This window comes from Nycticebus coucang, chromosome 8 (genome assembly GCF_027406575.1).
Source record: "Nycticebus coucang isolate mNycCou1 chromosome 8, mNycCou1.pri, whole genome shotgun sequence".
In the NCBI taxonomy this organism is placed as follows: domain Eukaryota; kingdom Metazoa; phylum Chordata; class Mammalia; order Primates; family Lorisidae; genus Nycticebus; species Nycticebus coucang.
Window position 1 is genome coordinate 52,163,613 of NC_069787.1, and position 15,448 is coordinate 52,179,060.

Sequence of the window (15,448 nt, forward strand, 5' to 3'; positions counted from 1 at the left end):
GGATGGCTAGGTGGCTTCCATGGCTGCAGCTTCCTCATTTGTACAATGGGGTTGTTAAACCAGGTGTTAAACTTTTTTCCTTATTTTAAAATTCTCTTCTACATCCAGAGAACACATGTTGATTGCTTTGAGAGTGAATTTTCATCAAAGTAGAATTTGGTTTTATCAATTATTAACATCCTTCCAAAATAAAAATGTTGAAATGTAAGTGTGACTGTTTTTTGAAGCTGATGGAGTTTAGAGAAGACAGTGTGCCTGATTTAGTTAGGCAAGAAAGCAGGACATGAGGCAGTGTGGAGGATGGAGTTTTAAAAGGATTGGGAGGTTCATTTTAGTGTCTGTATGTTATACTTTAATAAGACATTTAAAAGGAGAAATATTATATGAGTGTTAAAATAGGCTTGGCAGGGTAGCCATTAGAATGTTTATAGCACCTCTGTGTGGTGAGAGGTTATGAATGATTTTTACATTTTTCTTGTATTCTTTTGTGGCTTTCAAATGTCTCTAGTGAACATTTTTAGTCATAACAATGGGAAAGTGCAGTATAGTTTAAAGGGAGGCAAATGTAGAGACTCCCCGAGCTTCTTAGAAAATGCCACAGAATGCTTCACCTCGAGGAAAAACACCCTGACTTCAGAGGGCTAATGGGCAAGTTTGGACCGTTGATGACACTGATGATCTTTTGCATCAGATACTAAAAGAGAGTATTCGAGTTTAATCATTGAGAAAGAAACAGGAAGAAGGGGGAGAATTGCTCGTGGCGGCTGCGGGGGCTGGCTGCTGGATCTTCCTGCTCAAGTGGCTAGAACAGCTCACCGTGGCCATTCTGTGAAGTCACAGCCTAATTCTGGCTGGAAGCTTCTGGCAGCTTTTTAGGAAATTTGCAGATTTTGAGGGGGTATTTAGCAATCCCAGGTGGTACAGCTGCGCACATTGGCTACATTGACAGGCAGCAGTGAGTAATGTCCTCAGACAAAATCAATTGATGTGGCTTTTGGTTTTTGAGCTATATGGGGCCCTTTGGATTAAGTGGGGATTGTGGGTGTCTTTGATGGCACCTGGTGTTTCAAAACAATGGTTTTTCTTTTGAACTATGCTAGTTAACATCCTTATCACTTAGTCACTAAGAAAGTACCTTGTGCAGGTACTAACTGGGTTATTTAAGAGTCTCACTGAGAATCACTGTCCCAGGGAGTCACATCCTTAACGTTAGTTGCTTTCCCCTTGTCACCTTTCCCTCTAGGTTTCTTTTAAATACAAAGCCCAAATTATTTAGCCATTCTTTTCTTTCAGATCACTCTTTAATGCTGAAAATTGGTTGGATTGGTATAAATAATTATTAATTTAGGTAAAATGTCATGAGAATTTTAAAAAGTGGCAGATATATAAACATATTCTATGCTGTGTGTGATCCTCCCAACACTGTCCTAGAGTTTAACTTGGGGTGAGTGGGGTGCTATAAATAAATCCCTCTGTAGCATCTTATAGTCAACCTTTGATGGCTGATTTGTGCTTTTGAGGCACACGTCATTAAACAGAATGGGTTTGGCTGCCTTCAGACATGCTCTGTGTAATTTGACAAGATGAACCTAAAAATTAAAATAACATTTTTAATGTAACTATTCTTGTTCTCTCAACTCTCTAGACTGTACCACCTACTTGAATCCAGTGGGGAAACATGTGATTGCTGATGCCCAGAACATCACCGTCAGCCAGTATGCTTGCCATGACCAAGTGGCAGTCACCATTCTTTGGTCTCCAGGGGCCCTCGGTGAGTGGTCAAAAGTTGAGCCCAAAATGGTGACCTGGATGGGCGGTGACCAGGGCAAAGGTTCCACTCGCGATGGCCACAAGGGGCCAGGCAGGTCTTGATGTGAGTGAAGTTTATGTTGGGCTGGGTGCAGACACACTTTGTACTTTGTCACATACACTTGCTAGGCACACACAGGGCTCAAAGTTACATGCACCCTATCCCCCTCCTCCTCATGACCAAAAAAAATAGTCTTTTGTTTCCTTGACTATTATTGGGAGAAATGTATGTTTGAAACATAATGGTGTATGAGTGATAAATGGCACCGAGGCTTTGGGTTCTCTGTCTCCAGCTGTAGTCAGGGGTGGGTGGGTGGCAGTGCCAAGAGAGTCCGTGGCCCATCTAAGGATGTAATGGCTTCAACATCCAGCATTAGCAGTCCCTTGGGGCACCCAGATATGCAGGCCCACCATTGGTACATTTTTCAGGAAAATCCCAGTCTTCATGAGAAACCATGAAATCAATAACGTTTTAAATGTTGACAAGTAATTGAATTTTTATTTAAATTGTATGGACCAAAAAAAAAGCAACCTGAAAGAAAGAAACACAAAGAAGCAAACCCACATTATCCTCCCAGTCTCGGGTTGGGGCTGAATTTGTTTGTCTTTTTGAATGAATCGAGGATGCCCAAGAGAGGACAGTTAGTCCAGCATGAGACCTGAGAAGTGACAGTTTGTTCAGATGGGCCTGGATTTGAACCCAGAATCAACTTTTCACCCAAGGCACTGAAGCTTTTCTGAGCCTCAGCTTCCTCATCTGTGGAGATGAGAACTGTCTCATAGCGAGAGACACATTTCCAGAGAAAGCTCTTCAAAGAATAGTGGCTGCTCAGGCCTGCCTTGACATCTTACTCAATAGGAACTTGATCATACAAGTTTTTAAAACCTGGCCAAGGGAAAAAGTAAAGTTCGAATTTCTTAATCTGAACAGGGTAAACCTCAGAAGCTGGATTGCAGGAGGGCCGAGTACAAGGAGAGGGAGGACAGGGCCGACCATGGGCCGAACCACTTTCCACATAAATACTTCTGGGTCTGAAGCCAGTGGGTTTTCCAAAAATAATATTATCTTAACATTTAAAGATAAAAAACATTCTCTGTAGGTGAAAGAGAAGTGGTCGTTCCATGTGTAGCTTAAGGGGTTAGAGGGGTTGGCCTGACAAATCGCAGGCTCCCTGCTTAGAACGAAGGTGAGACGTGTCAGCTGGTGGAGGAAGAACTGATGTGTGGAACGGGGAGGGCAGAGGCTGCACTTTCCTGGATGATGATTTATGGGTGGGGGTGAGTGGAACGGGCTCTGTCAGGTCGTATCAAGGAAACTTCTTGGAAAGTGGAATGCCTGTGGACAAAGAGCACTGGCTGAGAGCCAGACGCCTCTGCCATTTCACTCCCCTGTGACCCTGGACAAGTCAGTTGGCTTCTGCATGCCTTAGCTTCCTCATCTCTAAAATGGGGGGAATAATACCTTCCTCCTGCAGTTATGGATAGGTTTTAATGCATTTAAATGATGGGAGAGAGAACAAATATTAAGTTCCTTCATGGGAAGCTGCCCTATAAATGGTTAATCATTATATAGCTAGCTCCTACATGTTAACAGTGTTCTGATGCGTCATGATGATGAAGGAATCCTATTTGCTGCTCCACCTCCAGATTTGACATGATATTTTTCAGGCTAGTCTTTTTTTTTTTTTTTTTTTTCTTTAATTTTTATTTATTTATTTGAGACAGAGTCTCACTTTGTCACCCTGGGTAGAGTACCGTGGCATCACAACTCAAGGAAACCTCAGACTCTTGGACTCAAATGATTCTCTTGCCTCAGCCTCCCGAGTAGTTGGGAGTACAGGTGCCCACCACAACGCCCGGCTATTTTTAGAGACGGGGTCTCACTCTTGCTCAGGCTGGTCTCGAACTCTTGAGCTCAAGCAGTCTACCCACCTCAGCCTCCCAGAGTGCAAGGATTACCAGGCTACTCTTTTAAAAATAAGAACAAGAACCACAACAGCTGATGAATTTTTATGTAATTGTGAGATGTATGCTGTTAATCATATTAATCACCAGGCTTTCGATAAACAGTAGTTGTTGGAACATTGTATAATTTAAATCTTAGTATAAATAGTAAGGGCTTATTTAAAAATTTTTTTTTAAATCTCAGAATGGAGATTCCTGTTGGTCAAAAGACCTCGTATCTTGTCACCATGTCTGATTCTCTAGTTTATGGTCATCTGGCTGTCACCCCCATAGGAAACTTTGTAATTGAAATACAACATGGTAGAGCTGCTACCTGCACACTGTAGTCCTCAGAACTCCTAAAATGTGAAGCTCCAATTGTGGCTCCTCTGCCCTCCCCGCCATGAAATATGTGTTCTTCATCAAATAATTACAGGATTGGAGAACCAATTTGAAAGAGAAAAAGATTTCCCTGGCCTTTACCACAAATAAATTTCCCACCTGGTTAATTGCATCCTGTGTAATTACTTTTGCCCTGGGAGAGGAAGGATTGAAAATGTCTCCTTGTCTAGTATTCAGAAAGAATGTGAAATCGATATCTTGCCAATTGAGGCCGCCTTTGGAGATCTCCAGCTGCAGTTGGACCACTCCAGTCTCCAAGGGAAACAGAGCTCTGGTGCAGGCTCTTGTGGTCATCGGAGCTTAATCCTTTTGAATGCATCTAGTTGGACGTGCAGTGGGGGAAGCTCAGGTGGCGGGAGGCTGGGGCAGCGCCTTTCAGCAGCGCTGTGGGTGTCTCGGAGCCTGTGAGGATTGTATGAAGAGCACACACTGGGCAGCCCTTAGGTGTCTGCCTTTCAGGCATGATTAGAGCGAGAACCGCTTTGTAAATCGCATAGGCATTCCCCTAAGCTATTTAATCTCAAGCTTCAGAACCCCTTGGGTGCAGACAAACACTTTGTTGGGAATTTTGTACATTGCTCAGTGAAACATGCCAGAGAATATACAGCTAAAACTTAAGGTGGAAACTTGGTTTAGGGGATTCCCTGGTGAACATTGGAAATAATCATTAGCTGAAGGTACCCTGTTTAATGACCTAGAAATTACATATTCTACTGTAGACTTTTATGAACAGTTGTAACTTGAGTCTAAATATTTGAACCTTAATGCCACAGAGGCAATGGATATTTGTGAAATGGCTGGCTGGATTAGAGATTAATTAATTAGTAATGGTGAGAGAGAGAAAATCACCTGTTCTGTACTAGAGGAACTCAGGGTATGTGTTTTGTCCTTTCTATAGACTCAGACACTGTGGCCCAAGTAAGAATTCCCTTAACTCTGGTGGATAGGTAGAAAAAATGGCAATCCCTTTTACAGGAAGAAAAGTGTGTTCAGAAGTAATTAGATTTGCCTTTAATAAAAGCATTCTGTTTTGCTTAGGCATCGAATTCCTGAAAGGATTTCGGGTAATACTGGAAGAGCTGAAGTCAGAGGGAAGACAGTGCCAACAACTGATTCTAAAGGACCCGAAGCAGCTCAACAGTAGCTTCAAAAGAACTGTAAGTCACACTCAGGGAAATGTGCTCCTGAAGACAGGCTATTGTTCTGGTGGTCTGAATGGTCTATTGAAAGTCTGAAATTGGAGAAGGAAGGGCTGTGGGCTCCACCCCACCCGCCAAGGTGGGCGAGAACGGCGTGGCAACACCACAAGCCTGCTCAGTGCTCCCAGGAAAACTCTTCAGCACCTCTCTGCGGTAAACACACCTCTCGGGTTACCATTGAGCAGCCATCATGGAAGGTGTCTTTGTGCTATGAAGTGTATGTGAGCTCACCCTCCTCCACCACACTCAGGTTTAGATTAACAAGCTGTGGCTTCCTTGCCAAAGAGCAGATAGCAGTGTCCATCTTCATGGTTAGGGATCTAAACCCAAAAAAGACCAGACTTCCTGCCTCCCCGGGGCATGTCCTCCAGCTCTGGAATCATGTCTGGGTGACAGGTGGGGTAGGAGCGAAGCTCTCATGTGTAGGTGGAAGGTGGGTAATTTCTCCATGACGTAACATGTATTTTTGTTTCCTTTTAGGGAATGGAATCTCAACCTTTCCTGAATATGAAATTTGAAACGGATTACTTTGTAAAGGTTGTACCTTTTCCTTCCATTAAAAATGAAAGCAATTACCACCCTTTCTTCTTCAGAACCCGAGGTAAGTATGGTCTTTCCTGCCTTGTTCCCATAAGGAGACTTTTCTTCTGTTTTTCATGATTTTCCTACAGAGATACATTCAAAAGCACACCAAATACTGGCATGAAACAAGCATGACAAGGAGAAAAGGATCCCAAAAAGTACCCAGGAAAGGACTTTTTACAATTAAGGTTAGGCCCAGGACTGTTAACCTAACCAGATATCCCACTCCTGGCTTCTAACAGTGGTTCTCAACCTTCCTAATGCCGCGACCCTTTAATACAGTTCCTCATATTATGGTGACCCCCAACCATAACATTATTTTCATTGCTACTTCATAACTGTAATTTTGCTACTGTTATGAATTGTAATGTAAATATCTGATATGCTGGATGTATTTTCATTGTTACAAAGGGGTTGCGACCCACAGGTTGAGAACCGCTGTTCTAGAACAAACTTGATACCAGGACTGTTAACCTAACCAGGAATACCCAATCCTGGCTTTTTCTTTTTTTAACTTTTTTTTTTTTTTATTGTTGGGGATTCATTGAGGGTACAATAAGCCAGTTACACTGATTGCAATTGTTAGGTAAAGTCCCTCTTGCAATCATGTCTTGCCCCCATAAAGTGTGACACACACCAAGGCCCCACCCCCCACCCTCCTTCCCTCTTTCTGCTTCCCCCCCATAACCATAATTGTCATTAATTGTCCTCATATCAAAATTGAGTACATAGGATTCATGCTTCTCCATTCTTGTGATGCTTTACTAAGAATAATGTCTTCCACGTCCATCCAGGTTAATACGAAGGATGTAAAGTCTCCATTTTTTTTAATGTCTGAATAGTATTCCATGGTATACATATACCACAGCTTGTTAATCCATTCCTGGGTTGGTGGGCATTTAGGCTGTTTCCACATTTTGGCGATTGTAAATTGAGCTGCAATAAACAGTCTAGTACAAGTGTCCTTATGATAAAAGGATTTTTTTCCTTCTGGGTAGATGCCCAGTAATGGGATTGCAGGATCAAATGGGAGGTCTAGCTTGAGTGCTTTGAGGTTTCTCCATACTTCCTTCCAGAAAGGTTGTCCTAGTTTGCAGTCCCACCAGCAGTGTAAAAGTGTTCCCTTCTCTCCACATCCACGCCAGCATCTGCAGTTTTGAGATTTTGTGATGTGGGCCATTCTCACTGGGTTTAGATGATATCTCAGGGTTGTTTTGATTTGCATTTCTCTAATATAGAGAGATGATGAACATTTTTTCATGTGTTTGTTAGCCATTCGTCTGTCATCTTTAGAGAAAGTTCTATTCATGTCTCTTGCCCATTGATATATGGGATTGTTGGCTTTTTTCATGTGGATTAATTTGAGTTCTCTATAGATCCTAGTTATCAAGCTTTTGTCTGATTGAAAATATGCAAATATCCTTTCCCATTGTGTAGGTTGTCTCTTTGCTTTGGTTATTGTCTCCTTAGCTGTACAGAAGCTTTTCAGTTTAATGAAGTCCCATTTGTTTATTTTTGTTGTTACAATTGCCATGGCAGTCTTCTTCATGAAGTCTTTCCCCAGGCCAACATCTTCCAGTGTTTTTCCTATGCTTTCTTGGAGGATTTTTATTGTTTCATGCCTTAAATTTAAGTCCTTTATCCACCTTGAATCAATTTTTGTGAGTGGCGAAAGGTGTGGGTCCAGTTTCAGTCTTTTACATGTAGACATCCAGTTCTCCCAACACCATTTATTGAATAGGGAGTCTTTCCCCCAAGGTATGTTCTTGTTTGGTTTATGAAAGATTAGGTGGTTGTAAGATGTTAGTTTCATTTCTTGGTTTTCAATTCGATTCCAAGTGTCTATGTCTCTGCTTTTGTGCCAGTACCATGCTGTCTTGAGCACTATGGCTTTGTAGTACAGACTAAAATCTGGTATGCTGATGCCCCCAGATTTATTTTTGTTACAGAGAACCGCCTTAGCTATACGGGGTTTTTTCCAGTTCCACACAAAACGCAGAATCATTTTTTCCAAATCTTGAAAGTACGATGTTGGTGTTTTGATAGGAATGGCATTGAATAGGTAGATTGCTTTGGGAAGTATAGACATTTTAACACTGTTGATTCTTCCCATCCATGAGCATGGTATGTTCTTCCATGTGTTAATATCATCTGCTATTTCCTTTCTGAGGATTTCATAGTTTTCTTTATAGAGGTCCTTCACCTCCTTCGTTAGGTATATTCCTAGGTATTTCATTTTCTTTGAAACTATGGTGAAGGGAGTTGTGTCCTTAATTAGCTTCTCATCTTGACTGTTATTGGTGTACACAAAGGCTACTGACTTGTGGACATTGATTTTATATCCTGAAACATTACTGTATTTTTTGATGACTTCTAGGAGTCTTGTGGTTGAGTCTTTGGGGTTCTCTAAGTGTAAGATCATGTCGTCAGCAAAGAGGGAGAGTTTGACCTCCTCTGCTCCCATTTGGATTCCCTTTGTTTCCTTGTCTTGCCTAATTGTATTGGCTAGAACTTCCAGCACTACGTTGAATAGTAAAGGTGACAGAGGACAACCTTGTCTGGTTCCAGTTCTAAGAGGAAAAGCTTTCAGTTTTACTCCATTCAGTAAAATATTGGCTGTGGGTTTGTCATAGATAGCTTCAATCAGTTTTAGAAATGTGCCACCTATGCCTATACTCTTCAGTGTTCTAATTAGAAAAGGATGCTGGATTTTATCAAATGCTTTTTCTGCATCTATTGAGAGGATCATGTGATCTTTATATTTGCCTCTGTTAATATGGTGGATAACGTTTATGGACTTGCGTATGTTAAACCAGCCTTGCATCCCTGGGATGAAGCCTACTTGATCATGATGAATGACTTTTTTGATGATAAGCTGTAATCTATTGGCTAGGATTTTGTTGAGAATTTTTGCATCTATGTTCATGAGTGAGATTGGTCTGAAATTCTCCTTTTTGGTTGGGTCTTTTCCTGGTTTTGGTATCAGGGTGATGTTTGCTTCATAGAATGTGTTGGGGAAGATTCCTTCTTCCTCAATTTTTTGGAATAATTTCTGCAGTACAGGAATAAGCTCTTCCTTGAAGGTTTGATAGAATTCTGGAGTGAAGCCATCTGGACCAGGGCATTTTTTGGTTGGAAGATTTTTTATTGTTTCTTTGATCTCAGTGCTTGAAATTGGTCTGTTCAGGAGCTCTATTTCTTCCTGGCTGAGTCTAGGGAGAAGGTGTGATTCCAAATATTGATCCATTTCTTTCACATTGTCAAATTTCTGGGCATAGAGATTCTGGTAGTATTCAGAGATGATCTCTTGTATCTCTGTGGGATCAGTTGTTATTTCCCCTTTATCATTTCTGATTGAGGTTACTAGAGATTTTACTTTTCTATTCCTCGTTAGTCTGGCCAATGGTTTATCTATTTTATATATTTTTTCAAAAAACCTACTCCTTGTTTCATTAATTTTCTGAATGATTCTTTTGTTTTCAATTTCATTGATCTCTGATTTGATTTTGGATATTTCTTTTCTTCTACTGAGTTTAGGCTTAGATTGTTCTTCTTTTTCCAATTCCATAAGATCTCTTGTGAGATTGTTGATGTGCTCTCTTTCTGTTTTTCGAATGTAGGCATCTAAAGCGATGAATTTTCCTCTCAAAACTGCTTTTGCAGTATCCCACAGGTTTTGGTAGCTTGTGTCTTCATTGTTGTTATGCTCAAGGAAGTTAATGATTTCCTGTTTTATTTCTTCCTGCACCCATCTGTTATTCGACAGAAGATTGTTTAATTTCCATGCCTTTGGGTGGGGTCGAGCATTTTTGTTAGAGTTGAGTTCCACCTTTAGTGCCTTATGGTCTGAGAAGATACAAGGTAAAATTTCAATTCTTTTGATCCTGTTGATATTTGTTTTGTGTCCCAGGATATGATCAATTTTGGAGAATGTTCCATGGGGTGATGAGAAGAATGTATACTCTTTATCTTTGGGATGGAGTGTTCTATATGCATCTATCAAGCACAGTTGTTCTAGGGTCTCATTTAAATCTCTTATATCCTTGTTTAATTTCTGTTTAGAGGATCTGTCCAGCTCTGTAAGAGGAGTGTTAAGGTCCCCTGTTATTATGGTATTATCAGATATCATATTGCTCAGACTGAGTAAGGTCTGTTTCAAGAATCTGGGAGCATTTAAATTGGGTGCATAAATATTTAGAATTAAAATGTCTTCTTGTTGTATTTTTCCCTTGACCAATATAAAGTGACCATCTTTGTCTTTTTTGACTTTAGTTGCTTTAAATCCACATGTATCTGAAAATAAGTTTGCAACTCCTCTTTTCTTCTGAATTCCATTTGCCTGAAAAATTGTCTTCCAACCCTTGACTCGGAGCTTTAATTTGTCTTTTGAAGCCAGGTGTGTTTCTTGCAGACAGCAAATGGATGGCTGTGTTTTTTAATCCAGTCAACCAATCTATGTCTCTTCAGTGGGGAATTCAAGCCATTAACATTTATTGAGATAATTGATAAGTGTGGTAGTATTCTATTCGTCTTATTTTGTGAGAGTCCATTGCTTAGTTTTATCTTTTGCATCAGTGTGGAGGTTAGGTTCTGTCCTTTAATTTCTGAGTTCTTTCTTTGCTGCTGATCCATTGTGGTGGTCAGTGTGCAGAACAGGTTGAAGTATTTCCTGTAGGGCTGGTCTTGTTGTGGCAAATTTCCTCAATGTTTGTATATCCGTAAATGATTTGATTTCTCCATCAATTTTGAAGCTTAGCTTAGCAGGGTACAGAATTCTGGGCTGGAAATTGTTCTGTTTAAGTAGATTAAAGGTAGATGACCATTGTCTTCTTGCTTGGAAAGTTTCATTAGAGAAGTCTGTGGTCACTCTGATGGATTTGCCCCTGTAGGTCAACTGGCGCTTACTCCTGGCATCTTGCAGAATCTTTTCTTTGGTCTTGACTTTGGACAGGTTCATCACAATGTGTCTTGGAGAAGCTCGGTTAGAGTTGAGGCGACCTGGGGTCCGATAGCCTTCTGAAAGCAGTGTGTCAGAATCTTTGGTGATATTTGGGAAATTTTCTTTTATAATATTCTCTAGTATGGCTTCCATTGCTCTGGGGCATTCTTCTTCCCCTTCTGGAATTCCCATAACTTGTATGTTGGAACGCTTCATAAAGTCCCATAATTCTGACAGGGAACGTTCTGCTTTCTCTCTCTTCTTTTCTGCCTCTTTTACTATCTGAGTTATCTCAAAAACTTTGTCTTCCACCTCTGAAATTCTTTCTTCTGCATGGTCTAACCTGTTGCTGATACTTTCCATTGCATCTTTAAGTTCCCTAATTGACTGTTTCAGTTCCTTCAGCTCTGCTATATCCTTTTTATATTCTTCATATCGTTCATCTCTTATTTGATTCTGTTTTTGAATTTCCTTTTTGTTATTTTCCACTTTATTAGCAGTTTCCTTCATTTTTTCCATCATTTCTTTCATTGTTTTCAACATGTGTATTCTAAATTCCCTTTCTGTCATTCCTAACATTTCTTTATAGGTGGAATCCTCTGCAGTAGCTACCTCACAGTCCCTTTGCGGGGTTGTTCTGGACTGGTTCTTCATGTTGCCTGGAGTTTTCTGCTGATTCTTCCTCATGAGTGATTTCTTTTATCTGTTTCTTTGCCCTAATTTTCCTTTCACTTCCTCTTGCTCTTTAAGTTCTCGTGCCTGTGGACTAAGGGTTACAGGACCAGAAGAGTGAGAAGGTTGAGGAGCAAAAAAGGGATGAAAGAAAGGAGGACCGAGTGATAAGAAAAAAAAAGAAAAATAGAGAAAGGAGAGGGGGTGGGTAAAAGGAATATTGACAAAAAGAAGAGAGGCACAGAAAGAGGGAGACGGAGCAATATAGGTGTACAGTAGGGTACTTTGATACAAACTTAAAAAAAAAAAAAACACCTTCTGGGGGTGCCCAATTGGGTGGTTCCCTTGAGGTCAGCAGCTCTTTGCTAACCTGATCAGACAGAATACCCCACCTCCACCAAGTAGAGAGGAAAGATAAAAATGCTATAAATCAAACCAAAACAAGCAAACAGAAAACTTTACAGGATAAAATTGGGTGAAAAACCAAATAATAGCGGTAGAAACCCTAACAAAAATGAAGTTCTAATTATTGAAATAGACAGCAATGGGAAATTATAATTAAACTAGAAAAATTGAGAAAGAAAAAGGATCTGTATGGAAAAGGTTGAACTTAAAAAACAAAACAACAATCTACAACATCAAAATAAACAAAAAAAATAACCAAACCGTCCCAAAAAAAAACACAACCGAAAACAAAGCAGTATGTATATGTTATTGAATATTGTCTGGGCAACACGTGCTCTTCTGGGGTATGAGATGTTAATCACAGTTCTGATACGACTGGAGGCTGCTAGTTTCTCAAACCCCAGCAGGTAGACACCCTAAATCTCTCTTCAGCTCACTTAAAAGGCTCTTTGAACTTGTTCACTTGCTGAGCAGAAGCTTTCCCAGGGAGGTGCTTGTCGCTGGAATCACTGCTGAAGTGGCTATCCACTTACCCTGTGTGTCAAAACTGGTCTCCCTCTGCCCCCGAGGGTTAGGGCTGCAAGGCGGCTCAGACCCCGCCCTTAGGCTACTTGGTCGCTGGGTTACCAGCTCCCACCCAATTCTAGCTATGCGACCCTGAGGGCGGAGCTTGCCGGGGCAGATCGCTCACAATGGCTGCCTGTGACCCAGAGCCAAACACCATTAGCTCCGTCTGGCTCAGCGGCCCAGACTGGGGCCCTAGACAAAGGCCAAAGTTCTCCGCACTCCCGCTCCGGCTCTCCCCAAGGCAGCTCAGCTGAGTGCCAAGTCCAAAGACACCAAAACAGTTCACAGGTAAGGCCTTTCTGGTTTGCAGTCTCGCTGCTACTGAACTTACAGTTGTGGGCGGGTTTAGATGGATTGAACACACGCGACCACTTGCCAGTTTTCCACTGTTTTAGTCCTCCTCTTGGGGTCCAGAAGTCTCTCGCTGACTCCCTGTATCCTCTCAGGGGTTATGATAGGCAGATCCCAGCAGCCAGAGATGCCTGGAGTCCTATCTCCCCAGACTCACGGTGCCCAGATGCAAGGAAGCTGTTACTCGGCTGCCATCTTGCTCCGCCCAATCCTGGCTTTTTCTATAACAGACTTGGCAGTTGAGTTTTTGAGGATGCTGTGACCAATATTAAGACAGCAATGTATTGCCAGGCACTGTGACACCCACCTGTAGTCCCACCTACTTGGAAAGCTGAGATAGGAAAGTCACTTGAGCCTAGGCGTTTGAATAATATAGCAAGACCTCCATTTCAAAAGAAAAAAAAAAGGACAGCCTTGTATCAAAATCATTTGATCGGCTTGGTGCCCATAGCTCATCAATTAGGGCAGCAGCCACATGCAGTGGGCTGGTGTGTTTGAACCTGGCCTGGGCCAGCTAAACAATGACAACAACAACTACAAAAATAGCTGGGCGTTGTGGCGGGTTCCTGTAGTCCCAGTTACTTGTGAGGCTGAGACAAGAGAATCGCTTAAGCCCAAGAGTTTGAGATTGCTGTGAGCTGTGACGCTACAGCACTCTACAGCGGGCAACATAATAAGACTCTGTCTCAAAAAAAAAAAAAAACTGATTCAAGTAAAAAACAGGAATAAAAAATGTAAGTTGATTTTGGGGTAAAAGGTAGAAGCATGAAATGATTCCATCTTCTATCTGTCATCAGGAAGGTGGCCTGTCATTTTTAGGACACGATTAATATAAGCCGTATCCCCAAGACTCCCTCTTCTGGATATTTATTTATTTAATATCTATGTGCCAGGCCCTATTCTAAATGCTTTCCAGATACTAATATTCACTCAGTTTACCTCAGTAACAACCCTACAAAGAATTTAATCTTACCATCTCTATTTATTAGATGAGGATCCATGCATATGTGAGGTTGAAGGACTTGCTATGAGCTGGGATTTGGACCCCAGAAGTCTATCTCTGGAGTCCACACTCACAATTACCGGGGGAAAAAACTCCACCTCCTCATCTATAAAATGGGGCTGGACAATAGGTATTTTATGGGGTTGCTATGATGTTTGGAGTCAATGTATAGAAAAAGCCAAACCCAGCCCTGGCTAAAAACTGCAAAAAGAAAGAAAGAAAGTGAGAGAGAGAAAGAAAGAAAGAGCCCCTTGGTAAGTGCTCCAAATTGGCAGGCATTATGATTGGCTGTGTAGGGGATCAGCCAGGCTCACCAGAGGACTGAAGGGCTTTAATAGTGACATCACAGCAGTCTTCTAAGATGCTGCTCCTATTTTCTTTCTTTCTTCTTTTTTTTATTAAATCATAGCTGTGTACATTAATGTAATCATGGGGCACCATACCCTGGTTTTATAGACCGTTTGACACATTTTCATCACACTGGTTAACATAGCCTTCCTGGCATTTTCTTAGTTATTGTGCTAAGACATTTACATTCCACATTTACTAAGTTTCACATATACCCTTGTAAGATGCACCGCAGGTGTAATCCCACCAATCTCCCTCCCTCTGCCCACCTCCCCCCTCCCTCGCCTCCCTTTCCCCTTTCCCCTTATTCTTAGGTTGTAACTGGGTTATAGCTTTCATGTGAAAGCCATAAATTAGTTTCATAGTAGGGCTGAGTACATTGAATACTTTTTCTTCCATTCTTGAGATACTTTACTAAGAAGAATATGTTCCAGCTCCATCCATGTAAACATGAAAGAGGTAAAGTCTCCATCTGTCTTTAAGGCTGCATAATATTCCATGGTGTACATATACCACAATTTATTAATCCATTCGTGGATTGATGAGCACTTGGGCTTCTTCCATGACTTAGCGATTATGAATTGGGCTGCAGTAAACATTCTGTTACAAATATCTTTGTTACAATGTGATTTTTGGTCTTCTGGGTATATGCCCAGTAGAGGAATTGTAGCATCCAGTGGCAGGTCTATTTTTAGATCTCTAAGTGTTCTCCAAGTATCTTTCCAAAAGGAATGTATTAGTTCCTTTGCAGAATTCTTGCTGTGGTTGCGAGGGAAGGAGATTTTGGCATAATTCAGTGACGTTACATGTCCACCTCAGATCATCATTAGATTCTCCTAAGGCACGTGAAACCCAGTTTATAGCAGGGCTTCTCATCCTATGGGAATCTGACACTGATGCTTATCTGATAGGAGGCACAGCTCAGGTGGTGATGCCAGTGATGGGGAACGGCTATAAATACAAATGAAGCTTTCCTCACTCATTGCTGTTTACCTCCTGTTGTGCAGCCCAGTTCCTCACAAGCCACAGACTGGTACCAGTCCACAGCCCTGGGTTTGGGGACTATAGATAATAGAGGATTCAAAGAATGTGTTTATGAATACCTTGCCTAAATCAAAATGTGCATGATGTAAGATGAATTTTTTCCATGGGAATTGAGTTGATGTGTCTGTCTGGGGTTGAAGTAGAGGCAGGGATGTGTTCCTGGAAGCAAGTATTTGTCACCAT

At 41.4% G+C, this 15,448-nt stretch overlaps 1 protein-coding gene across 2 annotated transcripts in view; it reads left to right on the forward strand.

Annotated features, from left to right (window-relative positions):
• IL17RD (interleukin 17 receptor D) overlaps nucleotides 1-15,448 on the forward strand; it is an 81,452-nt gene that overhangs the window by 48,337 nt on the left and 17,667 nt on the right. For both annotated transcript variants that reach the window (XM_053600341.1, XM_053600342.1), the window contains exons 3-5: nucleotides 1,646-1,771; nucleotides 5,194-5,312; nucleotides 5,835-5,955. In XM_053600341.1, the coding sequence (XP_053456316.1) occupies nucleotides 1,646-1,771; nucleotides 5,194-5,312; nucleotides 5,835-5,955 (366 nt within the window). The remainder of the gene's footprint in view (nucleotides 1-1,645; nucleotides 1,772-5,193; nucleotides 5,313-5,834; nucleotides 5,956-15,448) is intronic.